General features: G+C 45.8%; 2 protein-coding genes across 3 annotated transcripts; one reads left to right on the top strand and one right to left on the bottom strand.

Moving 5' to 3' along the window:
* Positions 1 to 205: 205 nt before the first annotated feature.
* On the top strand, positions 206 to 11,229 carry LOC110072171 (outer mitochondrial transmembrane helix translocase). Of its 2 annotated transcripts, XM_020780301.3 has the most exons (10): positions 206 to 447; positions 2,379 to 2,584; positions 3,182 to 3,280; positions 3,984 to 4,104; positions 5,070 to 5,270; positions 5,627 to 5,733; positions 6,330 to 6,419; positions 8,249 to 8,299; positions 9,282 to 9,460; positions 10,474 to 11,229. In XM_020780301.3, the coding sequence occupies exons 2-10, from the start codon at positions 2,411 to 2,413 to the stop codon at positions 10,598 to 10,600; spliced, it is 1,149 nt and encodes a 382-aa protein (XP_020635960.3). In that variant the 5' UTR covers positions 206 to 447; positions 2,379 to 2,410; the 3' UTR covers positions 10,601 to 11,229. The 2 variants fall into 2 exon arrangements, with proteins under 2 accessions (XP_020635960.3, XP_078235789.1); XM_078379663.1 differs by lacking the exon at positions 206 to 447 and having other exon boundaries at positions 2,000 to 2,584.
* A 2,139-nt stretch (positions 11,230 to 13,368) lies between these two features.
* Positions 13,369 to 26,930, bottom strand: POLR3D (RNA polymerase III subunit D). The gene is made up of 9 exons (XM_020780304.3): positions 26,791 to 26,930; positions 24,906 to 25,080; positions 21,292 to 21,335; positions 19,888 to 20,039; positions 18,637 to 18,761; positions 16,770 to 16,938; positions 15,476 to 15,738; positions 14,701 to 14,853; positions 13,369 to 13,986 (listed from the first exon to the last, which is right to left on the bottom strand). The coding sequence occupies exons 2-9, from the start codon at positions 25,068 to 25,070 to the stop codon at positions 13,864 to 13,866; spliced, it is 1,194 nt and encodes a 397-aa protein (XP_020635963.2). The 5' UTR covers positions 25,071 to 25,080; positions 26,791 to 26,930; the 3' UTR covers positions 13,369 to 13,863.
* Between the last annotated feature and the right edge of the window lie 626 nt (positions 26,931 to 27,556).

Raw genomic sequence — 27,556 nt, 5'->3', positions numbered from 1 at the left:
TGGGAAGGAACAAAAGGGGCATCGCTTGCCTGCGGATTTTGCCAACCCAGCCTCCCTGGAGGGATTCACGTATTCCCATCTCCACACGGGAATGCTGCTGAACCTGGATGTGCCTGGAAGCCAGGACTCTGCCTTCCTTCCACAGGATGGCATTTCTACTCGCCAGAGGGGGTTCCCATTTCCACCTGCGATGATATCATCCTCCTCCTCCTCCTGCTGGAACCACCCTGGCCGGAGGCAGCCCAACCCCTCCGAGGGCGCTTCCATTTCGGGCCAAGGACCAGCCGATCTCCGGCGGCCTTTCATCCACGCGGGATCCGCCGCCGCCGCCGCTGCCGAGGAGGAGGAAGGGGGACGGATTGTGCCGCGGTTCTGGTTCCTGCGCGGGGAGGTTTGGCAGCTGGAGACCGAGGCGGAGGAGGCGGCGGCGGCGGCCAGAGGGGGTGGGTGAGTCTCTCCATGCAATTCCTCTTCCTTCCTTCCTTCCTTCCTTCCTTCCTTCCTTCCTTCCTTCCTTCCTTCCTTCCTTCCTCCCTCCCTCCCTCCCATTGCAGGCTTTCCTCCTGGCCCGGGAAGCGAGGCGGGAGCGGCGGCGGTTTCAGCACCACGGCCAGCGCCCGGCTCCCCAGCGAGCGGAGGGGCGCGTTGTTCGGCAGCGACCCCATAGACCCTGCCTTGCTCCATCCCAGGCGAGGGCGGGGTGGGGTGGGGGGAATCCGGCGCCCTCATTCCCGGACCCACACGTTCCCATCTTATTTTTTTGGAGGGGGGCAACCTTATGGCATCTACGCCCGTGCTTCCCACCCAACCTTGGGGGTCCCCAGGCGTCCCTTGGACCACAACACCCATCAGCCTTCCCCACTCGCTGTGCTGGCCAGGATGGCTGGGAGGTGTCGTCCGAGAATGCCTGGGGGGGGGGGAGACCCAAGGTCGGGAAGCAGGGGATCTGAGCTAAAGGTTGTATGTAGGATCTCTGAATGGGGATGAGTTCACCTGGGGACAGGTGACGTCAGGAGAGGCGCCCTATATATCTCTCAAGCTGCGGGTTCCGAGGCGGACGCCAGCGGGCGCACGTCTGAAGGCGAGTCCCGCAGGCGTCTAGCCTGCAAAACCGGGTCCGTTGAGCTAGCTAGCTGCTAGCAGAGTCACGAGCGATCAGCTGGCTCTCAAAAGTTGCCCGCAGGCTCACGAGCGGAAGGTCCAAGGGGGACACCCTTATTAGATGCTGCAGGAGAGGAGGCTGAGAAGTTCCGTTTAGGGAACTACAGGGCAGCAAAGCATCAAAAACCCTTCTGTTGAGTGAGGTTATACACTCACTCCCAATGGCTTCCCATTTATCCTACTGTAATTATTACTATAAGGTGGGAGGAGTCAACGACCTGCTCTCTGATGGCCGTATATGTTTATTTTCCCATTTCCCATTTTATATTATATTATATTTATTTATTATATTCCCCCCCACCTTGCTCCATAAAAAAGGCCCAAGATGGCTTACATCCTTTAAAAAACAACATTTAAAAGCTAAAAGCAGTAAGTGTACATTTTTTAAAAAAAAAATTGAACACGTATTGTATTAAAAACGGCAATACTTTATTATACTTGAGTTTGTTTTGTTTTTTAAATGAAGTATGAATAGGCTCTGTGGTTCAGTTTAAATCAATATTCATAGTAAACAATGAATCAGTGATAATCTTGGACAAATTGAGAAGGGAGTATGTAAAACACATACAAGGCAACAGACTTGACGGGTTTGTAACGTCTGTTTGGTGCTCTTACTAAAAAAAGAACTGAAGTGTCTATTGAAATAAACCCTTTGGGAAGCTGAGCTTTGGATTTTATGCTGATTTTTTTTAAAAAAAAGATGTGAAATCCTATCACCAGAAGTATAGCGTAAACTTATTAGACTAATATTTATTTTAGCAAAATTTAAAATTGCACCCACCACCTACCATAAGCAATATAGAGTAAAAGCAATGTAAACTTTTTTTTGAGGTGGAGAGAGACCAAAAAAGAGAGGAGCCAACCTGATACAGCAAAATGTAATGGGTGGCATTAAGATCAAAAGGTGAGAGAAGGCAAAGCATTAAAATCCCAACAGAATAAAACCTTGTTGATTTAAAGCAGAAGAAGGAAGGAGCCCATCTACTCTTCCTTCCCGGTTCATTGTACAGTCAAGGGGCTGCTACCGTATAAACCCCTTTTCCAGGTAACCATCAACTTAGTCTGCCCAGGTGGCAGAAGCCACGATTGTGATGATCGTATTCAGTGACATGTTTTGAGAGCAGTGCTAAATTTTGATACAGCTCTTGCAGCATTTTCTCTGTCATCATTTCAAATTTCAATGTACCCCTTCTTCTTTTTTAAAAAAATCCATCTAGTGTCACCTCAGGGAGCTAGAAGCAGTCCAGAGATGATGCTCGGGGAAATCTCAAAGGAACTCCTGACCCGCCCACTGACCCGGAATGATATGCTCATGGCCCTTCTCCGCCTGACTGTCTTTGGAGCGGCCACTTACTTCAGCATAAAGTGGGTATCGGACGCTCTGGACCCTTCTCGGAAGCAAAGGATACAGTTAAAGAAAAAGGTAAGCCTGGGTCATACCAGGGTGTGTGTAGGTTGGTGGCGGTAATAAGCAGCCATCCTAAATGACCACCATTAAATGTTCTTTTATAGGATTTCATCCACATGGCAATAATCTAGAGATTTCTATGAATTGCTTTGGCACATTTTAGCCCTCCAGCAGGCAAGGACGGAGTGTCCTGTCTTGCTCTTATCTTTTTCTTCTACTCTTCCTTTGCTTCACCCTTGTTAAAATAGATTAAAAAAATTGGTATTTTATAAGTTAGTTTCAGTGCCCTTTTAGGGATCCCTTGTAGACCAGTCTGCTTATTGCTAAAGGGATCCAGACTCCTATCCAGCTACACAATTATGATTTGCAGCTTTTGTCAGTGGAACTGTCAGTGTAGATGCTTTGAAGCAGTGGCTAGAAGTCTGTTTACTTATCCCATCGCGTAAGGACGATTACATAAAGTGTGCTTTATTAGATACATATCTAAGTAATGCTGCAAGTATTAGTTATGCTACTCTTTCATCAATGCAACTTGTTACTAGTTAAGAGTCATTTCTGAACTCTGGGCCCTGGGGCAGGACTGGAACTCTGATCCTCTTTTTCTGTGGGCAGGCTGAACACTTGATGAAACAGATTGGAGTGGAAGGGGTGAAGCTGACGGAGCATGAGATGAATATTGCTGCTCACTTGGTGATTCCAAAGGACATCAAGGTGAACTGGGGAGGTTGTTATTAACTCTCTCTTTTTTGCACAACTTAGAGCTGGGATGTGAAATCTGTCCATTTCATTTTCATCACGTTTTTCAAAATTCCACCAATTTATTTTTTGCATCCCAATTAGATTCTGTCTACACATGTTGCTTCACACAGCAATAAGATACGCCCATGAAAATAGTTACTGCCCAGTGGAGCTTACAGTGTCAACAATGACAGCACAGAAAGGGACAGAGAGAAAGGAGGAAACGTTGGTTAACAGAAAAATAAATGAGGCACTTCCATTTGGATTTCATCCTGTGGCATCTGAATGGTCACATTTGGAACCCCACTCCTTTCGAGATAGCCCAGAGCCCTCTATAGTGGGTCCTAAATCAAATCAAGCCTGAACTCTATCTCCAGAGGCAAAAATGTTGAAACTGAGGCCGTCCTACTTTGGGCACATCATGAGAAGGCACGATTCCCTGGGAAAGACTATAATGATGGGAAAAGTTGAAGGCAACAGGAAAAGAGGAAGAGCAAATGGGAGATGGGCTGACTCCCTAAAAGAAGCCATAGGCTTTTGTTCACAGTAGCTCAGCAGGGCTGTTGAAGGCAGGACCTTTTGGAGATGGCTTGCTCACAGGACTACTGCATGTCAGAGGCAACCTGGTGGCACTTACCAACAACAATATCATTCTCAAGGTTTGTTCCCTTCACAGGTCACTTGGAAGGACATCGCAGGACTGGATGAAATGGTCAGCGAACTCCAGGACACTGTGATCCTGCCCTTCCAGCAAAGGCACCTGTTTCAGCACTCCAAGCTTTGCCAGCCCCCAAGAGGTATACGGTGGAGCCCAAGCCCCATTCACAAACCCCCTTCTCTCCTCTCCATTTGTTTTGCTCAGACTCTGGAAAAGGGCTTCCTTTCATTACCCGCCTGGTTTCCCAGTGTTATGGGGGGGGGGCTCATCCTTATCTGATTTTCATGTAGAAAATTGCTGGGTGGGGTAAGAATTATATCCCTCATCATGGGGCAGCCAAGACAAGAACAGAATGTGCCCTCTGGGGCTAAACAATGCCCTGTGTTAAGTATGTAGTGGCCTTTACGAAGTGCTTTCACTTATAAGTGAGCGTGAAGGGCTGTGATCTGGATTGGGTCCCCTGCACACAAGTAGGGGAGGTTTTAGCCTGATTCCCATTTCTGTCCCCCCAGCCCCATTTACTCTCCTCTGTTTAGGAGCTTAAAAATCTAAGCATTCCTACTATGGTACCCTCCCTTTTCTTTCTTTTTTTAATAACCCCGGCATGGGCGGGTCAATGTAGGGATTTTAGAGGAAGAGATACTGACTGCATAGAGAAACATGGCTATCCCTTCTGCAAGGTGAAAGAGCGGTTTTAAAACTCTCCTACCAATGTGTACTTTTGCAAGTTAGCACTCTGTTCAGCAACACTTTTTTAGAATAGGTACAGTGGAACCGCAGTATCCGTGGGGGATTGGTTCTAAGCCCCTCCACCCCACGGATGTCAAAAAATGTGGAAGGACTGAACTCCATACATTCTAGTGGCTAGTTCTTATAAATATGTCCTGAATATATATATATATACAGTATATATAGGTATTTCTGGGTTTTGTTATTTAATATTTTCAGGCAGCTGATAATCGGTGAACCGGTGCATACTGATCCCTCGGATAGGGGAATGTTACTGTACTGTATTCCTTGCAGAACTTAAGAAAGCTGAACGAATTTTTTTTTCCTGTGGGACTGCGAACAGAGAGTGTGCATGCATGTCTTCCTTGCAACCAGGTGTCTTACTTTATGGCCCTCCGGGTTGTGGCAAAACCCTTCTCGCCAAAGCAACTGCCCAGGCGTCAGGATGCAGGTTCATAAACCTACAAGCCTCTACCCTGACCGACAAATGGTACGGAGAGTCTCAGAAGCTCACGGCTGCCGTTTTCTCCCTAGCCACAAAGATCCAACCCTGCATCGTCTTCATAGATGAAATAGGTAATTCCTGCATTTCTTCCTTCTCAATCCTTTCATTTATTATGTATTTATTTATTCAATGTATACCCCGCCCATTTAGACCCAAGTCTACTCTGGGCGGCTAACAATAAAAATGGCATAAAAGCGATATAATAAAATAGAGAACAACAATATCGTTCGAGATGGGGGAAAAGATAAAAATAATCAAGTGATGGCAGGCGGGAAAGAGCCAGGTCTTAAGTTGGTTCTTAAAAACACCCAGTGAGGGAGCCAGACAGATTTCTGATGGGAGACTGTTCCAGAGGTCAATGGCACACCGCAAAGGCATGAGTGTCCCCACCCAGCCTCTTGGCTGAACATTTCTCTTTATCTGGCAGATGCCTTCCTGAGGAACCGTTCAGAAACTGACCACGAAGCCACTGCAATGATGAAAGCCGAGTTCATGAGCCTTTGGGATGGCCTGGAGACCCGACCCAATTGTCAGGTACCGCTCAGCCAGAATCACAGGGTCGGCTCATGCAAAGTTAGCAAGCACGGGGCAATATATGATTCTCTCCCCCCCCCCATCCCCAAGGTACACCTTCCCTCCATATCCCTTCTCCTCAGATCCTTTCTATTACCTACATATACATGTCAGGAATATATGCCAACATCTTATTGGGTTTTTTTTTTACAATGGCATAAATGGGTGTGGAATCTATAGCTGTTCAAACAGTACTCTACTGTAACTTCTACCTTCTTTCACCAATAATATACCAAGTGTGCTCTGTTAAGTAGATTCCAGCTTGCCCAAGGCCACACAGGCTGGCTTATTCCTCCCCCCACCCCTGGCAAGGCCTAATGGGGAATTGAACTTGTGAACGTTGTGCTCCAGCTCATTGGACCACCAAGCCAGCTTCCTTCACCATTTAGTATGTAGAACAGGGCAGAGGGGAATTGCAGCCCAACAATAACTGAAGGGCGACACTTTGCCCACCCTGATCTGAAAAGGCCTTTTCTTTAAAAGTGCAGTATTGCTCTTTTTGATCTAGATTGATTCAATCCATGCAAGCGTCCTGTCACACTTTTGTTGCGTTGCAGGTCATGGTGCTCGGAGCAACCAACAGGCCCCAAGACGTGGACCCGGCTATCTTGAGAAGGATGCCCACCACCTTCCAAATTGGTCTACCTGTAAGCAAATCTGAACTCCCTTTCTGCACATCCCTCTCACAAATGCTCTGTGGTTGCCTCCACTTTGCTCATTAAGGTCTTCAGGCCAGGTAGCCAAACATGGTCACCAAAAAGAGAGAGAGAGAGGACCACCTATAGGTCCAAAAACAAGGGGAGAAATCTTCATAAAAATTTCATATGCTGGTATGTGTTCAGAGGTATAAACAGTTACTATAACAGATGGTAATACAGTGCATCTTATCACAGGTGGGAAACAGTGTGCTGCACACCTAATAATCCATGCCCCTTTTCCATCTGTGTGGTCATGCTGCTAATTCTTAGTCCCTTGTTTTCCCCCTTGGGTCTTTAAAAATGGATTTGGACCGGAGGACAGCCTTTTGAAACAGGGTGCCTTCAAAGACCTGCTTCTGATAACAGTTCCCAAAACTGTATCTGCAAAACTCATTCTCAGCCAAAATGAGATCACTGGAGAATAACTAGGGTAGTAAGCAAAATTTGTATCTTACATTCATTGCCGCAGAATGCAATATTCTAGTAATAAATAAATAGTGTGACTAGCACATAGATCCCCATATATTAACTGATTAGCAGAGAACTGTGAGATGGACTAGGAGCAGCACAAAACCTGGCCACTTTGTCAGGCATCTGGGAGTTGCCGTCAGAAAAGAAGAGGGAGAGGCAATAAAATTCTTCCTGTTTGCTTGGAAGGGGTGTAATAAAAACATGCTGTGCAATCGCAGTAAAAACAACAACACAAATATAACAGAATGTGCCCACCGGTTTCCAGATCCCTCCCATCACAACATGCACTTGTAGTATGAAACCCATTATATCTCCCTTTCAAAAGCACAGAAAGTGGACCGTTAAATCAGGCCAAGGTAAAAACTTGGTTGAACAGCTCTTTATGGATCAAAGTCTATGAAATTGTGCTTATCTTGTGTTACAGGATTTCAGCCCATATGTAATTAACTCCTCGCCCTGTCATCTGGTTTGTGGCTCTGTGAATTCTCTCTTAATCTCCTCTCGAGATAGGGAACAGCGTTGCAGCCCAACCCTATGGCTGTTATTACCATTATCATGAAATGCAGGCCATGTTCTTGCCAGAGACAAGATGGAAGATTGGGGGGGGGGAGTGCTTTGCCTTGTCCTGATAAATGTGGCCCACAACCATTGATATGGTTTCTGGAGCCCCCTCCCCCACATTGCATGGGCAGGGGAAAGGGCTGTTAGAAAGTGAAATTGGACCTCAAGGAAATAGAATTGGACAGTGCAACCGATTACCTAGAGAGGTGGCGAGTGCTCCAGCGTTGGAGGCTTTCAAGAGAAACTTAAGACAAACCCCCGTCAGATCTGCTTTGGTTTGGATTCCAGCCTTGAGCAGGGGTTTGGACTCAGTGGCTTTAGAGGCCCCCTTCCAACTTTGCTATTCGAGGATTTCTTCTTTTTAAAAAAGAGAGCTTCCACCCATCCCCACTTATGGCAGCTCTCAAAATCATTTTGAGAAGCTTTCTTTCCTTTCCACTGGTGGTGCCTAATATGAATCAAGATTGGGATGGGTGGGAAATGGTCCCTAGGCTCTCTCTGTCTTAGAACAGTCCCCCTGCTCTTAAATTATTTGACATGTATAAACACAACACCACCCCACACACACAACGGACTTTGCATTTGGATCCCTTAGCTGGCTCACCAATTCGGTTGAGATCAGCCCGCCATCAGTAAAGTGGCTATAGGGGTACACATGCTCTTATACAACACCATAGTGGTTTGTTTGTTTGTTTGGTCAGCCTCCAGTTCTCAGTATAACCAGTCCCTTTCTGTCTTCTTTCTAGACACAAAAGCAACGGCAGGATATTCTGAAGCTCATTCTTGCAGGAGAAAATGTGAGTCTCTCCTTCAACCTCTTTTTTTCCATTTTAAATTTTTAAACTGCAGCTTATTGTGCCAGATTCAGTCCTTGCAATCAATCAGTAGAAGGAAGAAAAGCCATTTCCTGAAATCTGGGCAAAACATTGTAGGTGATCTTCAGATAGCTAGAGCAGCAATCTGATTTGGTATCAGGGAGTGTTAATCCAGAAAAGTAAATTATTCCAAGTTTAGGTCCTATCACGTTTGCCTAGTCCGTCTTATTTATACAAACCCTTTCTCCAAGTGTTGCAGCCAATGTCAATTTGCAACAGAAATGCATGCGATTTTGTTTCACAACAATCTGTTTCATTCCAAACATAACGACTGCAGATTGACAAATTACTTAATAATATTAGAATGTTTCCTTACTAGTTACCATTCATTACAACAGAGTCAATATTAACACTGTAATGGCATAAATTAGCTAGCAATCTCAGCATCAGCAGCTAGGGCAGTTGAGCAAATGTGGGCTCCAGGTCACTAGGAATGGCAGAAGTATGGGATGAAAATAGTTTAATTCAAGCCTACAAAAAATCAAGATATGAGAGGTTGAAGATGAGACAATTAAAGGGGTATCAAGTGGCAAAAACGATGTACTGTACATACAGTGGAGTCGGGAATCTGTGTCCTAGCCACACCTCCCCCCCTTACAGTCTATATGGGCCAATGGCATGATCATTCAAGAGGGGGGAAAGGGCCAGAAATTTAAATCAGTCAGGGGCAGGGAAGCACCAGTTTATCAGCAAAGGGCAAGATATAGGCCAGGGTTGGCAAAGATCTGAAAGCATCCCACCTACTTCTTTGACCATCCGTTGGCACCAAACCAGGGCAAGCAAAGGCTGGCCAGCCCAAGGCTGCATGGCCTCCAGCCTCTTAGGCCATAGAGGGCAGGACTCAGGGGGAGGCGTGAAACTGCCTATTGAACCCCAAACCCAAACGGTTTTGTCTTTGGAGCAGCTGAGCAATGCGGTTAGCCTGAAGGATCTGGCGGAGAGAACAAGCGGCTATTCGGGGAGTGACCTGCGGGAAGTGTGCCGAGACGCTGCCATGTATCGGGTGCGGGATTATGTGCGAAAGCAGCAAATGAGGCAGATAGCCCAGATGCTCCACGAGGACGGAGACAGCGACGAGGAAAGGTGAGACTTTAATTCGTCCCCTAACTGGTCATAATCTTGTGACCAAAATCTTACTAGACCCAAACTAGTTGGTCAACCCATGGATTTCCACAGGTTCCACAGTTTCTTGGGTGAAGGCTCCCTGGTTCTTAAAAAGGAGCCACTCCGTGCTCATCTGCAGACATTCAGGAAAATGACTGTTTGGGGGAAACAGAGATGAAGCTTTGCCCTTGTAATAATAATAATAATAATAATAATAATAATAATAATAATAATAATAATAATAATAGAAGACCAAAGAACCCCAAAACAAAGCAGGGTTCTCCCCTGTACCCTTCAAGCTGGGGAAGAAACATTAGGATGGGCAGAAGCTTATTTTGCGGCACCAGAGAATGACAGGCTTTGCTTAGAAAGACACTGAATTCCGTGTGACAGACACAACGTTTGAAGGAAAAGATTCCTTCTTAAAACTTGGGTTTGTTGGAGGGTCTTTTCTGAAAATCGGAAGAGGGCTAAAGGGGACGTGAGAGCTTAGTTTCTGGGATAATATGCCATTGCACGCATACTGAAACATACTATGGGAATAATCAACCAGGGAGAAGACCTATTATGTTCACATGTCTTTTTAGTGTCCTTTCCCAGACTAAAAGGATTTTCTGGAGCGAAAGTGTTAGGGAGATTATCAACATGCCAGCGTAGCCAAATCTCTAGGCAGCATCTCTCTGATTCCCCAGAAAACAGCTGCTGTTCAGAGGAGACACAAGGACTAGGCTTGGTGGGCAAACCAGGCCAAGCTTCTAAAAGGCATTCTATGGATCCTACAGCCATAACTTGAAACCAAAAACATGTAAATCTACCATATATGACAAACCTTCTCCAGGCTGGGGATAGACACTGAAACTTAAGGAAAGGGCAACAGAAGAAACGTTCAATTTAAGGGCCAGAGAAATCTAGGTCAGGGCAAAGGGGTGGCTCCGCAGCCGCCATCTTTCAAAAGGTGGCCCACAATTCGGTTTTCTTTCTTTTGCCCCCAGCGACTTAGACGAGGAGCGCTTGCGGCCTCTCACTCAGCTGGACCTGTTGCTCGCCCTAGAGAAGATGAAGGAGTCGAAGGGAGCCTCCACGGCCGTGCCAGCACCGAGGGAACCCGCTTTAGATTAAGCGACGGTCTGCCGATCCAAGACCGTCAACCGGAAGGTGGAAGGCCGGGAGATCAGAGCAGCCGTTCGCTTTGCGGGACGTTGGGAAGGGAGGCTGCGCTCAAAATGGGGGGCCGGGGGAGAGGGAGGGAATCTGGGCTGAGCACCACCACACAAAGTGGGAGAGGAAAAAGACAGGTATAAAAATATGAGGAAACTCTCATGTCAAAGAAAGAGGGAATCACGATGGACGAGAAGAGGGGGTGGGCGGGCACGGGGGGAGGCAGAAACACCACAGCTTTCCAATAGACGACAGGAAACACATGCACGACCAATGAGCCAAGACAACCACGAGAAAAACTAGCAACACACACCTTAGAGGTACTAATTAATATGTGACTAAGCAGCACATCCTTCCAATACAACAGTACAGCTCCTATTTCGGTGGGTGGGCTATAAAGCAAATATCTGAGGCAAACAAAGGATTTCTATTTCCTGCTTAAGTTTTCTTTGTCTAAGCCAGTTTAATTTCCTGATGTCTTTCCCTCACTCCCCACGCCTACCTGGTGCTGAGAAACCACGCAATGTAGGTCTTCTCTTCTGAAGGTTTTAACGCTGGCAGATTATAAATAAAGCATTCAAGTCTACAAACACGGGACTCGAAATACTTCCATTTTTTTTAAAAAAAATTATTTTATTTATCTTGGCTGCTTTCTCCTCATAGTAGACTTCGTCCTTCCTGAGGGAGCTAAAGTATTCCAGCTTGTACATTTGAAAACAACTTCCCTGTCCTCATCTGGAGGCATCAAAACATAGAACTGAAGACCAAAACTGGCCACGTTTGCTTTCGATTTTGCTTTAGAAAGGAAGGGGGGGGGGGAAGACGGCTTCATTTTTGTTCCGAGTTGAGTCTTCTTTCTCTTTGACCCATATGTGCATTTGAGCCTTTGAAAAATGCTAGAAAATAGCTTAGCAGCTAGTTGGTGGACTGAGAAAACTGTCGTTTTAAGTCCCGTGGCAGTCTAGGGGAACAGAAGGTCCCTCCCCAGGGAACGGAAGGGCTGTGAACCCATTCAGGTGCCTTTGCCCTTTTATGCCACCTTCCTCCCAGGAAAGGGACTCAAATTAGCATTTATGCTAATCTGGGTGACATCCACCTAGACCCTATCGCCCTATGAAGTAGAAAAAGGGATGTTCTCCAGATACATCCGCTGCAAATACACAGCAACGTTTGGGACTACGAGTGAGTGTTCCGTAGTTAAGAAGGATGGGAGGCATTGCCCAAGGCTCTCAGAAAATGACATCAGCACAAAGCAAAGGGGGGGGGTATGACTTGATTTGTCCAGGAGGAAGATGCATTATGACATCACCGTCAACTGCTGCCCAAGTTCTAGAGCAAAGAGCTAGAACGGCCGCGAAAAGGAGCTGAGAATGTGCATTTGGCATGAGGGGAATGATCAATACATGCAATCAATACTGCAAGGAAACCTACTATTCTAGAAAGAATCATCCTCATCCTTGGCTTCACTTAGCCTGCCATACTCCCGTTTCCTCCAGGGGAAGAAGGCACACCTCGTGTGGTGGAGAGCCTCTCCTGTTGCTCTGGAGAGGAAATCCAAACGATTGAAAAGGGTTAGGATTAGCCTGGCTCTAAAAGGAGAGTCTTTCTTTGCTCCGCCTTCTATCCCGGATACAAGGGGTCCCGAACTGCAACTCATAATCACACACATTCTTAATGATCAAAAATGGCCATCTGGCAAGAATACATCAACAGTTTCATGGAAGATTTGCTGTGCTGGGATGCAGCGATTGTTTCCATTCTTCAATGGCGGCTCCTGTGTGCCTGGCCGGGGGGCATCCTGGCCAAAGTGACGGAGCCAGAGATTCAAGCTCTTCTTGGTCAGAACAGGAACATCCTGCTGACCCAAGGACTGACCCTCGGTGGCCTCCCATGCATGGTCGTACGCGACCATCTCTATACAGAGGGCCAACGACACACAATGGATCTCCAAACGAAGGTCTCCAAGGACGGTGGAGAGACCTGCACCCGCGCCGTCGCTGTCGTCCTGGTCGACCCGGTGTGCCTGATCGTCATTGGAGAGAGGGGGGTTCAGGGCGGGATGCTGAACATGAGGGTCCTTCGGGTGGCTCAATCCATACAGCCACCTAGAGTGGTCAAAGCACCAGATAGGCGGGGTATAAATAAAGTAAATAAATAAATACAAGACGATGTAGCAATGAGAAGTCGGATTCGTCATAATGTGGGGCAATCGTTAAGCGGGGCACGACTGTAGGGGGGGAACCCACAGAAGTGGGAGATCAACAAACCTCTCTTTTCACCCCTTCCTGATCAATTGGTGAAAGAAGAAGTCTTTCAATGCTCTGGAAACCCTGGACTGGGCATGACAAGCACGGTGATCCCTGGAAACTGGGCATCTCCTTGAAAATGCATGCATGTATTTTAATGGTTCAAAGAATAAAGGAAACATACAGGACTAATTTCACAATCTGCCTGATGCAGCTGGAAGGCTGGGCTTGGGAGGTGGAGTCTGTGGGGTGGCAGGCAAAATATGGGGGAGCAACTTGGTTCTGGCTGATTGGGAGCATAGCCACCCACCTCCACTTCATATCCCTTTGCCTCTCTTAAGTATGTGGCTATAAAGACACCCCCCCCCACCGGTGAAAAAAAAGAGAAACGTTCTTAGGCAGAGATCTGGAACAAGGGCATCGACATGGACCTAAAACTGCCGCCGAATAGCTATTTCTGCTCCAAGTCTCACACATACCCAATCCTGTACAAATTTTTATTCTATGTCCGGGAGGGTCACAGAGAGTTACGTCATTACAGCACGTTTTTTCTTTTCTATAAATAAAGCCGCTTCCCAACGGGGCGCAGAATTTGGAAGGGTGACTTCCCCAACGACAGGTCCTAGAATCCTCCAAATGGAGCTATAGAAACCTTCCCCGCACAAAAAAACAACAACCCCAAACCCCACAACAAAACAAAACGAGAACTCTTATCTTCAACCCTTTGGTTCCTGTTGTTCTTACAACCTCTCCTCACGGAAGGCTTTATAGCTCTAGAGGCCAAGCTTGGCCCCAAGACGTCGCCCAGCTCCGTTCCTCTACAGGGCAGTTGAGCCTGTCTGGAAGAGGTCTTCTTAGGAACCTCTGAGTAGGACACATCTGGTTAGCCCAAAATCCCTGTTGTTTCGAAGGATCCCTCAGGAAGGATCAAGGCCCCCCTCCAACACAGGCCTTCAACGAAGTCCCAGTCTGACCACCTTATCGATGCCTGTGTTCCAGCAGGGATTCGAAATCCGGAGAGCAGACGAGCTTGTGTTTCACATGGCCCAGCACGATCATTTCACCGCTCCGGTTATCTCCAAGGCCCACGGACACCAGTTCCTTCCAAAAAGCAAAGAAGAAACTTGATTATTATTTTAAAAATTCTTTTACAACTTTCAATTGATAATACACAACAACGCGACAACTTAAAAGACAACAGGAAAACAATTCAACTCACAAAACAACTTTTAAAAAATGACAAATTTATATTTAGAGGGAAAATAGATTGTCCATATTCCCCCGCCCCCCCAAATGCTCCCAACACCCTCAGGACTAATTTACTTATTTGTTTTTCTTTACATTTTATACCTGCCCTGTTTCGCTCCAGAAATATAATAATTCTTGTCCAGGGGTTGAACCTTTTCCTTTCTCAAATACATGCACTAAAAATAAAGTTCACATATCTTTAAAAATAATTTATGCTCAAGACTCCTTTTCTAATCTTTATTTCCCTCATTAGTTTATCAGAAACGGCCCTATCCCACATTCTTTTTACACTATTCCTCCACATTAATTTGATGATGATTCTTCCAGTACCTCTTGGGGAGTTAATAGAATCAATTAGCCCCGCTGGATAAGGCTGATTGATGTTTCTGGGAAGCCCACAAAGAGATCACTGGCCCTTTCTGGTTGTCTTGTACCCCTCCAACTAGCATTCCAAGGTACACTGCTCCTGAATACAGAAGTTCCACATGATCTGAAGAAGGGAGGCATGTTTTGAAGGAAGGTGTTGCCACAGTCTATAAAAGAGAGGCTTCCTGGGTCTCCCCCTACCTGGAGAAAAGAGCAGGGAGTCCCCGTGGTCACATCCAGGGTGACTCTGCCCAGAACAAGTTGGACCTTCCCTGATTTGCGAATCAGCAGCTTCCCCACCTGCCCCTCCGAGAGGTCCCCCAGGGTACAGATGTGCTCCGCCTCCTTGGCTTCCTGAAAAGCACAGAGAGGAAACCGTTAGGAACCACTCCCGCTCTTTTGGGGGGACCCCATCTTGCAAATATTCAGGAGCTGCCCCGGAGGCCCCAAGATCTGAGAAGTCGTGTAAAGACCGTCCCAATTCTCTCGTGATTTTGCTTCGCCGTTCTCAGAAGGGGTTGCGCTAAAGATACAATAAGATCAGAATTGCGCACCTCCAGAAGGCAAACCAGAAAGCCCTTCACACTGGCACATAAAGCAAATGAAGAACGTTTGGGCTTGTTGGTTTTTCTTCCTTTGTGGGCGTGTGTGCACGTTTGCACATCGTATTCGGACTTTTGCTGGCCACAGGCTGAGACAAGAAGACGTAAGTAGCAAAGGCTCTGGCTTCTGATCTGCCACTAAGCTTTGCTCACACACCTCCAAATAAAGGTTTGCAATCATAAAGCCGAAAGCCTTTTTAAATGTTAAAAAGCAAGAAAAGAAAGACCTGGGCCTTCCACTGCAATAGGCAGCTTTTCAACACCCCCCCTTCCCTCCCTCCGGCCTATAGTTCAGCGACATCTGCACTATGGGGCCCTATTCACCTTATACTGGCTTTCATTCCAGCAGAATTAAAGCCCCACCCCTCCAATACCTGGCTTTTCTCCTGCTTTATCACCACCATCTGGCCATCCTCGTTCTGCACCTCCGTTTTGATGGGCTTGGCGTCACAGGTGGGGGGCTGGCCCGGGAGCGTGTCTGGCAGCTGCAGAAAGAGCAGCTCATCCTCCTTGCAGAGGCTCAGTTTCTGCAGCAGCTCAGCCACGGAGACGTCCGGAGGGAAGGGGGGAGGCGCCTTGGCCGGAGCTGGTTTGAGGGCAGGCAGTGGCTCTTCTCCATCGTGGGGCTCCTCTTTCACTAGAACAAAAGACAAGGAGCAGCAGGGTCATCGTATGGCAACCTTCATGGGTGTGTCTGGTGGTGACACGGGACAGGAGGGCCTTCTCTGTGGCTGCTCCTTTAGGCTCTGGAACTCCCTCCCACTGGAAGCCAGACTGGCCCCATCTTTGCTGTCCTTCCACAGGCAGGCAAAGATCTTTCTCTCCAGGCAAGCTTTCCCTGAGTGAATGGCTGCCTGGAGTAGCGGTTTTAAAAAGGATGGCTGTACCTTACTGCTTTAAATGTGTTTTGATGTTGCTTATGTTTTGTTAGGATGGTATTAGTTTGATCCTTTCTAGTATCTGTATACTCACTCTTGTTAGCTTAAATCCTGTATTTTAATGATCCTTGCAAGGTGTCTAAAAGAAGGCTCTTAGCTTCCAGAATAAAATAAGGCTCTTGGCTTCTAAGAAACCACCTCATAGGTTCTGTGTGAGCTGAGATTTCTGAATGGCAGTCTTCCAGTTCACATCTCTAGCCTTTATTGATATAAGACATCGATACCATGACCTTCATTAAAAACAGAAGGGCTGAAGGCTGCTAACAAGGGTTATTAACATCGAATACAATCCAGTTAAGCCAATGAAGGAGAGACTGAGCAATAAAACCACTTCACTAAAATAACGATTACCCTGTGCTCTTTATATTAAAAATGGTGGTAACAGCAAAACAGGATGATTACATGATGTGGGTGGAGCAAGGAAGATGCGCTAGGCCAGTGATGCAGAGAGGCGAAAGGATTTACATTTACAAATGACATTTTGGGGGTCACTGAAGTGTTCAAGCATAGCAAGGTAGCCGTGGAAGGAAAGCAGCTCGACTAAGATTTGCTGTGGATTTCCTGCAGGGAGTAAGGTGTTGGGCACGAAGACCCTTGAGGTCTCTTCCAGCTCCCAAAAGCCTATGAGAACCAAGGAGAAATCCTGCTCAGCTGGAACACGGGGCCAAGTTCTTTAATTTGCTGCTTCCACACGTATCTGGCTGGATGCCTCCCTCTGAGATACACCTACCTTTTACTGAAGATACGTCTACATCCATCTCCTCCTCTTCCTTTGGGCTCGGGTGCAAAAGCTTGACCTCCTCTTGATCTTCCTCTTTGAAAAGCCAGCCCGAATGGGCCAGCGGCAGCTGAACGGGCTTGTTCCGGATATCGTTTTTCAACCCTGGGTCATCAAGGAACTGCCGGCAGAAGGAAAACAGATAGAGAAAGGAACTCACTCCTGAAAATGGCATTTACTCCTGAGACATTAAGCTGTATGTGGTAATAAAGAATGGGGGAGACCCCCGTTATAGGGTTACTGAAAATCCATGATAAGATACGCAAAGTACAGTCATGCCCCGCTGGACGATTACCCCACTCTACCACGAATCTGCTTAACATTGAAGTTTTTGCGATCGCTTTTGCGATCGCTTCACAATGTTTACATGGGTTTTTTCGCTTAGCGATGATCAGTGGCCGGCTGAAGAAAATGGCTCCCCGCTGTGTTAGGGACAGATTCCTCACATTACAGGTACAAAAAAATGGCTGCCGTATGGAGGATCTTCGCTGGACGATCAGGTATTCAGCCCACTGGAACGCACTGAACAGTTTTCAATGCGTTTCAATGGTTTTTTTTTTTTTAATTTCGTTTGATGACGATTTCGCTCTGCAGTGGTTTCGCTGGAACGAATTAACGTCGTCAAGCGAGGCACCACTGTATGAGATGGAATTACACACGTTGACGGGGTATTATGTGAACAGGCTCATTTTGGCCTCAGATTTCAATTAATGAGTGCAATCCTGTTGCTTAGCATCACACATCGCTCTGAAACCGCAGGGACTTGGTGAGTCAACTTCTCTGTCAGTTCCATAGATTCAATGGCCCTCTTCAAGAGGCAACAGAGCAGCAGGACCTCAGCCAATGTAAGCGCAAGGGGTCTTAGACAGATCAGTGCAGGCTCAGGGGGCCTGGGGACCATTTTGCACCCCACCCCTTAACAAAAAAGAACAGAAACAAGGCTCACAAACTGCCCCCCCAGGAAAGATTTCAAAGGGAAACATAGGTGAGCCAAATGAAAAAGAAATAAAGACCACCTTACAAAGAAGGGTGCCTTATTTCAGTGAACTAATGGACTCATAGTTTTTTTTTTAAAAAAAAAATTACACGTATCCTATTGGGAGAGGCCAAAACTAGGATCTCCCACCCAAAGGGGCTTACAAAGAGCTCAACACACAAAGGAAAAAAAATCAACTTAAACTACTCCATCCCTGCATCCAAAGCACCTGAAGGTCGCAAACACCTGCCAAAAACAAGAGGGTTTCCACAGCTTCCTGATCGTCAATGATAGCATAATCCTTGCGGGATTCCCTGGGAAATCAATTCCTCAAAGAGAAAGCCCACAAGGTGCGTGCACTCTACCAATTCAAATTGCAGGTCAGGGCTCAGACGGACGTTTCCTCATACAATCATCTATACATAAAACGGTAGTTTCTTAATAACTTAATTTGTGCTTCACCCACTTCAATTTTTTTTTTAAAGTGGAAATGTAGAGTGGAAATGAAAAAGCAATAAATATGCTGGTATGCAACAGGAGACCATTAGCCTTCTCCCTTACATCCTAATTTCCTTAAGTGGAAGGAACAGTTTTACATGGAGAGACGATTGGTCCCTGGATGGATGGATTTGGAAAGGCTGCTCAGATCTGCCAAGATCTTTCTTGATCTCTTCAAGAACTCCAGGGAGCAAGCAGCTTCATTTTTAGCCTTCAAAAATGGAAAATACCACGGTATTTCCAACAGAGCCAAGAAAGATTTAGATAATTATATCAGGTCACATGTTCCACCTTGTTTTTTCTGGCTCAATACCAGAACTCAAATGTGGCCACCATAAAACTCACATCATCCTTCTGCAGCATGCGCAGAATCTGCTTGGTTTCCTCGTCAGTCTCCCTCTTCTCTTTCTTTATGTTGATGATGTGGGATGGACCAAAATCTGAAACATCCACGGTCTTATCCCAGGTCCCTGCACAGACAGCAAGAACAGCGGATCTGTAAGCATCTCACTACTCTGAAGACAGGCAAGTCAGCTTTTATAGCTCGGGCATCCATGGCTAGGAGCAGTCTATATGGTGAGATCACCTCCTCAAGCCATTTCTTAAAAATGAAGCCAAAAAGGAGTGGCTCAAGTCACACATCTGTTATTTTGTATAGTCAATTGCGAAGAGGAAGGAAGAGGCAAGGGGAACACTAGGAAAAAGAGGTTTCTAGACCACATTGTGTCTAATATATTAGGCATCCTTCAATCTCGAGAGACTATGGTAACGTGCTCTGAATAGAGGACTTGGAACAGCGTCTAGCGTGGCTGAGGAGGCCAATTCGAGAGTGACCATCCCTTCCACACTGAAGACAAATGCCATCTGTCCCCTGTCCACCTCCCTGGTTTTGCTGCTTTCGTGACTGCCTATTATATATAATGAACAGTAAAATTAAAATTTTTTAAAGAATTTTAAAATTTAAAAAGAAGAGCATAGGTAGGGTCTCCTCTGGAAACTGCTTGATAATTTCACGTTCTATGCCTGAGAAGGAAATGAAGGATTAAAAATGGGCATGAACTGCTGGTTCGGCCTGCTTCATTGACCACAGCAACTGGTGTTTGGTGCCCTGCCCCTTCCTGTGGTTTCCATGCCCTTACTCCTCCGGGCACGGCTTCTGAAGGGGCAGGGTGCCGAACCACCAAACACCTGCTGTGGTGGCAAAGGAACCAGGCCGAAGGTTTCTGCCCATCTCTAATCTTGCATTCCCTTCTCATGCATCCAGCTGCAGGGCGGGTTTGCTCACCCTGCCTGCCACCATGCCTTCGGCTTTTGCTGGATTCCCAGCAGCTTCAAGAAAGCTTATCTGCTTCTCCCGATATTCTTCAGGACTGGCATTTATAGCTACAGCAAAAGGTTTTTAGCTGACACAAAGTATTTTATGACTGTGCATTTAATAGCATCCATGTAAGAAAGAGAACCCATATTTGCTGATCAGAACGGTAGCTTTCCCAGTGAGCCGACAAATAAATGTGGATTTTGAACCAAGAGGTCCAAACCCAGAAGCGATACGCATGGTCGTGTGGGGCTCATTGTTCACACGAACCCTCCGGGTACCTTTCTTTTTCATCATTTCTGCTGGACCCTGCTCAAAGATGGAGTGAGACTGGATGACCTCTGGCCTCCCTCGGCCTCGTCCGTAACCATCTCTCTGGCGTTCTCGATCGCGATCCTTCTTCTCTTTCTTGATGGAAACATCCTCTTTGGGTCTAAAAGAAGGCAGAAGAAAAATCAAATCAAAATGAAGTGAAGATTATCTGCTCCTATTAAGATGTGTTTCAATATAACCAGAACGTTCTCAAGCCCTGTTCCATCAGAAAAGAGAAAAGGACTTTACATACGACAGCCAGAATCCTACTGCAAAATGTACAACTGCGTAAGTGAAGCAGATTAAATTGCAGCAGCAAATTGCTACCACTTAATAAGGTGCTGGCTGCATACTCTGGACCACATCTGAGACGTAAGACGATTTTCCTTACATGAACATAAATCAGCAACAAGATCCGGCCATTATTTCATGAGTAGCAGTCAATTTAAATGTACAGTGGTGCCTCGCTAGACAGTTACCCCGCATGACAGTTTTTTCGCTAGACATTGACTTTTTTCAATTGCTATAGTGATTCGCAAAACAGTGATTCCTATGGGGGAATTTCGCTGGACAATGTTTGGTCCCTGCTTCGTAAACCGATTTTCGCTAGATGACGATTTTGACAGCTCCCTTCGCGCTCGCAAAACAGGTGTTTTTGGGACCTAAGCTTCGCAAGACAGCGATTTAAACACCTGATCGGCAGTTTGCAAAGCGGCTTTCCTATGGCCGATCTTCGCTAGACAACGACGATTCTTCCCCATTGGAACACATTAAACAGGTTTCAATGCATTCCAATGGGGAAATGCTTTTTCGCTAGACTATGATTTTGTTAAACAGCGATTTCAGTGGAATGGATTATCATCGTCTAGCGAGGCACCACTGTACAGATATAGCAAATAAAGTCCAGCAGTACCAGTACGGCGTTACCATTTAATGTCAGACATTCTCTGCATTTCAAAACCTAATAGGTTTGGGAGACGACCACACGAGCAACTCTTTCACAACTCGCCAGATACAAGGAAGAGAATCACAAGCTAAATATTATCAGGAACGTCTGGGCTGGTAAGAGTTGTTCTGCAGAGCAACAGACTGCTCCAGAAGAAGGTGGTGGAGTCCGGAGATTCCTGAACAGCAGTACGACGGCAGGAATACACTTCCTACAGTGGCATATGGTTGACTACGTGACTTGGGGGTCGCTGTCAACTCTACAATTCTACGACCTCTTAGGTGCACAAAGTACAATGAGGGCTGTTGCCGACCAAGCGATACACTCTCTCCCTGAACAATTTCCCCCAGCCCCTCGATCTGCACCTTCTTCAGCATTTCGTATATACAATTGCAGCTTACAGAGATAGCATGAAAAGGCCACTTACTCTTCTTTGATTTTCCGGCTAATTATGTTGGGGGCAAAGGTTTTCTGTTGAAAAAAAAAGGAGAGAGAGAATGACAGCAGCCCACTTGGATTTATCTACAAAAGTCATGCATTTTTCCAAATGCATTTGGGATGTTATCGCACACAATGTTGTAAACTCAGGTCTCCCATACACTTGAGATTTTCAAATCTGAAGGGAGGAAGCAACACAGGATTCTCACCCTCGTAGTTTTCAGAAGGGACAAAACATGCATTTTAAAACAATGTGGTCCTTCTGTGTTTTGCATGCCTGTTAGACCTTCTATAGCTTCAAGTAATGCTTTCTACTCCATGTATTCTGGTGGCACATCTATTGATACACCCCTTCCCTCTTTCCAGACCTAACTGAAGAATTTGCAAATATTCACGTGCAGGAGGAAACATTCAATGGTGCCCAGTTTTTAATGAGAAAATTAAAGAAAACCTGTAAGTATGTAGGCGCTTTATTCATGTGTCCTCCGCACACAACAGTCCTGGCTACAGAACAGTTACCTGGCTTCAGTTACAAGATGAGAAGTCCTTAAATCACTCAGGAAGTTACACCTCTAGAATAATAACAGTGCATATTCCACTCAACGAGCCAAGCCACAGAATTTGGGATCTTGAGCATTCTTAGCATGCTTTCTGTAACAATAGTTTTTGAGTGTGTGTGAAGGTTTAATGAAATACATCTCCCACATCAGAGGTGAGCAGGATTCCCTCCTGTCAGGTTCTTAATGCTATCAATAACTCTTTGTTCATGACCATCTCTAGTTATGATACATAAGTGGAACTTCCACGAATACTCGACCGCAGTCACAGGCATTTGGAAACAGAAATCCAGACTCCGTGACGTGGGTCTGTTCTGGCAAAGCAAGTATTGTGCCAAATGGGTAGAAGATAAAAGGGCTAGCGTTGTGTTCCAGCCTGGGCCGGCGAAGCTGGCTGCCCCAGAAAATCGTCATTTTTCATATTCAGTTCTTCACTGGCAGTTTGGAAACAGGAGCTGATCTTTGAAGCGGCTACAGTTTCTCACTGATGTTGGAAGACTTTCTGTCCCGCCTTTTGCACTGGAAACATGGTTTGATGAGCATCCCTCAAATTCTGCACGAACTTTAACGGAACATCCAAGCTCCTGCCCGTTTTTAGAATTCAACCATGGAAATTGGAAACCATTCCAGATATTGAGGTTCTGGATCCCCCTGTGTGTGGGCTTCTTCCAGTTCTTCTTGGCACCCCTTCCTCGTGCTTTCACAGGCCCCAAAACATCCTGATTGAGTTTGCCGTTTGCCAGCCATCCTCCGCAGAAAGACGACAAGATCTGACTAACTCTTAAATGTCACACCAACAGGAATAGCAAAGTGGGAAGAAAGCACAGCGTGGAACCGGTCCAACTGCTTTTCTGGCTGAGAAAATACATACTGTACGGTCATGGCCTTAATCCTGTTTAATTTATAAGGAAGGATAAAAACAATTTTATCCTCCAAGCTTAGGACAATAGAATTAAGAGCATTCGAAGGAGACGGGAATTAATTCAGCTGCCATTTCACTCTATTTAAACCAAAAGAAAGATGGAAAATAAATCCCAGGAAAACAACTCGCTCTCCAATAAATGGGTCCCAATTGTGAAATAATAATAATCTCTTTCATATGGAAGCTATTAGCACATGCAGCTCCCCAAGAGACTCTTGCCAAACAGGCCATTTATTCCGAGAGCCTTCCAACCTTTCCATCAATTACATTTTAGTTGGCACTTCCCATTTTTTTTCCATCTGGAAGTAATCTCTATATCTGTTCTTACCAATATGTTTGATGCTGGATTCTGCACCGTGGACTTAACCTGCTGTTTCAGATAACTGAAGATAACAATGTTATTTTGGAAGGGTTTCTCAAGAATTTAAACAATCCCCCCCCCCCAATTTATTCTTTACATCTTTTATTGTATCTCCTGCCAACCTAGCAGTTCGAAAGCATGCAAAAATGCGAGTAGATAAATAGGTACCACCACAGTGGGAAGGTCATGGTGTTCCATGTCTAGTCGTGCTGGCCACGTGACCATGGAAACTGTCTTTGGACAAATGCTGGCTCTACAGCTTGGAAACAGGGACAAGCACCGTGCCCTAGAGTTGGACACGACTGGACTAAATGTCAAGGGGAACCTTTACCTATTCTTTACATGTATAGCCCACCTTTCTTCCAGCGGAGAGTACCGGACAGGTCTGCTAGGCATCACCCTCTCTCCATGAAAATTAAATATACACCTTAGGAGACTCTCTAGATAGGCAATGAAAGGGGAGGATAGGTAGTAGTAGGGAAACTGTCTCTTCCAAAAGCCCCAAATCAAAATCTTCCTTCTAAGAGATGTCAAAGATCCTGGAATGTAATTTGTAAATCACTGCTCTAAATTTATGACACAACGGCCAACCATGAAAATGTCTCAATGGGATTTAACCACTTTGTTATGACGCAATACTTTTACAGTAATTTGACAAACATTTCCTTTGTATTTAAAGCAACAAAGATTGTGATGTAATATGTGCAGCTATTCCTTATCCATGAAGCTGGTTGGAGGACTCAGTGAGTTGGAGTATCTGACTTGCTAGGAGTTTGATTCTCCACTCTGTCTCCCAGGGGAAGAGCCAGCCTGTATAGCCTTGGGCAAATGGCATAATCCCACAACACAAGCGGAAGGAGGAAATGGCAAACCATCGCAAAGTACTCTATACCTAGGAACCCCTTGGCAGGATCAGCATAAGTTGGAATCAACCTGACAGCATATGATCAATCAATATCTTATTAAACAGCTTTTATTTATGCAACAGCGCACATTGTATTTTGTCAGCTGATATCACTACTTTGCTTAGCCTGCAATTCGATATGCATAAATCGGGAAGAACATGTGGATTTTAATGATTTTCATTTCAACACATATAAGATAGCGTAGGCCCAGAAACCAGTCTTTGGTATCTCATGATTCAGAGAAATTATGCAAAAGCAACCAATTAATGAGTAAACACCTTAGCATTTCTGGAGCAAACAAGTTACCTTTCATTATTTATTCCCAGCTTCCGACAATCAGAAATGTAAGAATACCAGGAGTAGGAGTTGCTGTATTAAATTAGGGACTGATTACGTCTTACTGCTTAAATAGATGGGTAAGTATTCCTCCCACTTTGTAGACGGAAAATACAAAACATCACAAACTTGCCAAAAGACACAAGCAAAATCAGCATAATGAGTTGGAATTAAAAATTAAGGGTTACGGCACTTGCCATAAATTTGGGGTGCTAGCGGGATGCCATGTTTAGTCTGTTTTGATAAATACAACAATGCTTCTAGCGGGTCTTCCAAGATGAAAAAATCAGGCTCAGCATAAGTAGCCCACTTTCTTTTGAAGCAGCAGCTACAAAAAACAAACAAACCACCAGCTACTTCTCTGGTCTGATCTTTTCATAAATGTCAGAACGTCCAACTTGGATCAGACAAGAGCATTTTCTAAGTTCTTGTCTAACAATTGCCTCCTAGGAATTTTTGTGTGTGTGTCTGTATGGGAAATCTCATACTATCGTATTATTCCTTAAATGTCAAGACCCTTACTTTTTTCACTCCACCAAGGGTAAGGTCCCGGGAGCGGATGGAGGGCAGGCGGCCTGGTGTTATTGGGGCACTGGGTCTCCTCCCGATCAGCCCACGCGCGGCACCAAGCGTGGAGCGGGTATTGCCAGAGTTCCCAGGATCACCGCTCGAAGTCCCTTCTGACATCTTGAATCATCTGCCAAAACAAGGCAAAACCGATTAAAACAAGACCGAGCTCTTTTCCAAAAAAAAGGCCAGCTCTTTTGCAACGTTCCTGCACAAACATCTTGTAAAAACCACACAGAATTAACAGCTGCACAGGAACAAAGGCTTCTCCAGTTTGGCCTTCTGCTTCCACAGGAGTCACTGAGATGCCTCCAAGAAGCAAGAGGGGTTTGCAACAGGAATGGGCATCCCTCCATGCTGACCATCCGTATGATTTCTTCCGGTCTGCCCCAACCATGATACGAAGAGAGGGCAAAGTCCTTGAAGGTCCCACTCAGTTTTCAGATCCTGAGAACAGCAAAGGGTTGATCCCATGTAGCAAAGGGTGCAATTTTTTTAAAAAGGGTGAGGAGGAGAACATACCTTTCTCATATTTCAAAGTACAGTCTTTCAAAACTTGCCAATGGGAACAAAGAGCCGAGGTCCACTCATACTACATAATGCAGAAAAAAGACGTGTCTCATATGTGTCTATCAAAGGCCTATTCTATCAACTTCTCTTCAGCTCCGTCTCCACCGACTGATGCTCAGTCGCACTGCCTCTGTACATGGAGGTTCCATTTAGCTATCAAGCCACTGACAGCCTGATTCTCCCCAAATGTACCTAATCCCTTTCTAAAAGGATTGAAGCCAGGGGCCAACATTGTTATCTTGCAGTAGCAAACCCCATCATTTGGCTATGCACAACATGAAGTACTGGTACATTTTCCCATCTTTTCCAAATTTCCTATCCATCAGTTTCATTGAAGGACCACAGGCTTCAGTAGAAGAACAACGTGGCATCATATTAGTAGGGTCAAAACAGGCCTGGGCGCCGACAGACACAGGTTCAAGTCCTCCCTGGGCCACAAAATTTACCAGATGACCTAGACCAAATTAGTTCCTAGACCTTGCTAGCAGGATAAAATGTTTAGGATTTTAGGATTATAAATCAAGACATTTAAATTCAAATCCTTGACTCAGCCCGGCTCTTGTGATTCTGCCCAGCAGAGTTTTGTGAAGAGGTACAGGCGGGAGCTCACCCAAGGAAAAGATAAATAAATGCATATTATTTATTTTAAAATATTTTAAGCCCGCTTTTCACCTCTAAAAGCACCCAAAGCAGCTTAAGAGGCATTTATTTAGCAGCAACAAGCATTGCCTGCAGCCAACCTTGCAGGGTTGTAAGGAAGGTTAAAAGGAGCAAAGAAAGAACCGGGCACATCTTTTTCTTAATGTGAAATAATAAAATGACCCAAGTCTGTGCATCCATCCCCCACCCTATGCATCATGCTCCCAACGTCCCTCTGGTCTGCCCCCCCCCCAAATATCGTTCCTTTTTTTCAAAGCAAAGACTCGACAAACCCACCAGCTCCTTCCTATCAGGAAAAGGACCAGAAAATTGCATTTCTGCACAGCCCATATCTGCAGCTATCTACCCCTGGGGAGGACAGATATGCACCCCCCCCCGCCAAGGAGAAGAAAAACTAAGAGATAAAAACGAGACGGAGTAGGGGGGGAAACACCCACTGGGGCTCCCCCCCAACCATGCAATTGGGGGTCTAGGGTTGGGGGGGCGCTGGATTTCGTAGGAAACCTCCATGGGGGGGCTGAAAAGCACTGACGGATTCTCCCTTTGCCACGGAAGAGGCAGCCCCCCACCCCACCCGATATCGCCCCCCCTTTTCTTGCTCCCGACCTACCCAAATGGGGCTCCGGCACCCCTTTCACGCCGACCACGAGCCGAATATAATTTCCCCCCCTCCACGGCGCAGGTCGTCTCTCTAAAGCGCATGCGCGCGAGCGCAGGCAGCCATTTTGCTGGGACCGGCACAGGCTCCGCCCCGTCCCAGCAAGCCCTCCATAAATGGATGCGCCATCTTTGTCAAGGGCAGCACCTCGTCCCGTGGGGCGGAGCGTTGCCCGAGACAGGGCGGAGCGCAAGCCCGCCATTTTTATTAAGGGCATGTAAATAAATAAATAAATAAATAAATAAATAAATAAATAAATAAATAAATAAAGCAATACACAAACTATATCACTAACCTCCGCCAGAGGAATGTGACATTCAGGGAAGGGAGTTGGGGCTTGATTTGAAGTTATAAAGCCAAATTTACTACACTAAGCAATTTACTACACTAAGCAACAGGATGTTGGCCATTGTAGCTTACAGTGTTTGCAAAGTAACTGAGTGGGAATTTCTAAAAAGAGGAGTGGGAAGCATACTGTACTCTGCTCCAAAATATCTCAGATATGTGGTGGTTTGATCTCCCCAATTATGATAAATGCTCCAATTCTAGGCATTCGGAAAACCCCAGATGTCCCAAAACACGGTGTGGGTCTCGTTACTCCCAAGAAAGTGGCTGCGTTCTTTTGAAATAAAGCTATCGTTTTGTAGTTGCCTGAAACAAGCACCTTTCAAGACAGTGAGAGTTGAATACAATTGAAGAAGGTTGCTCCATAAATAGA

This window comes from Pogona vitticeps, chromosome 8 (assembly GCF_051106095.1).
Source record: "Pogona vitticeps strain Pit_001003342236 chromosome 8, PviZW2.1, whole genome shotgun sequence".
Classification (NCBI taxonomy): domain Eukaryota; kingdom Metazoa; phylum Chordata; class Lepidosauria; order Squamata; family Agamidae; genus Pogona; species Pogona vitticeps.
Note: the sequence above shows the minus strand (reverse complement) of the source record. Positions and strands in the feature narration are given on the sequence as shown.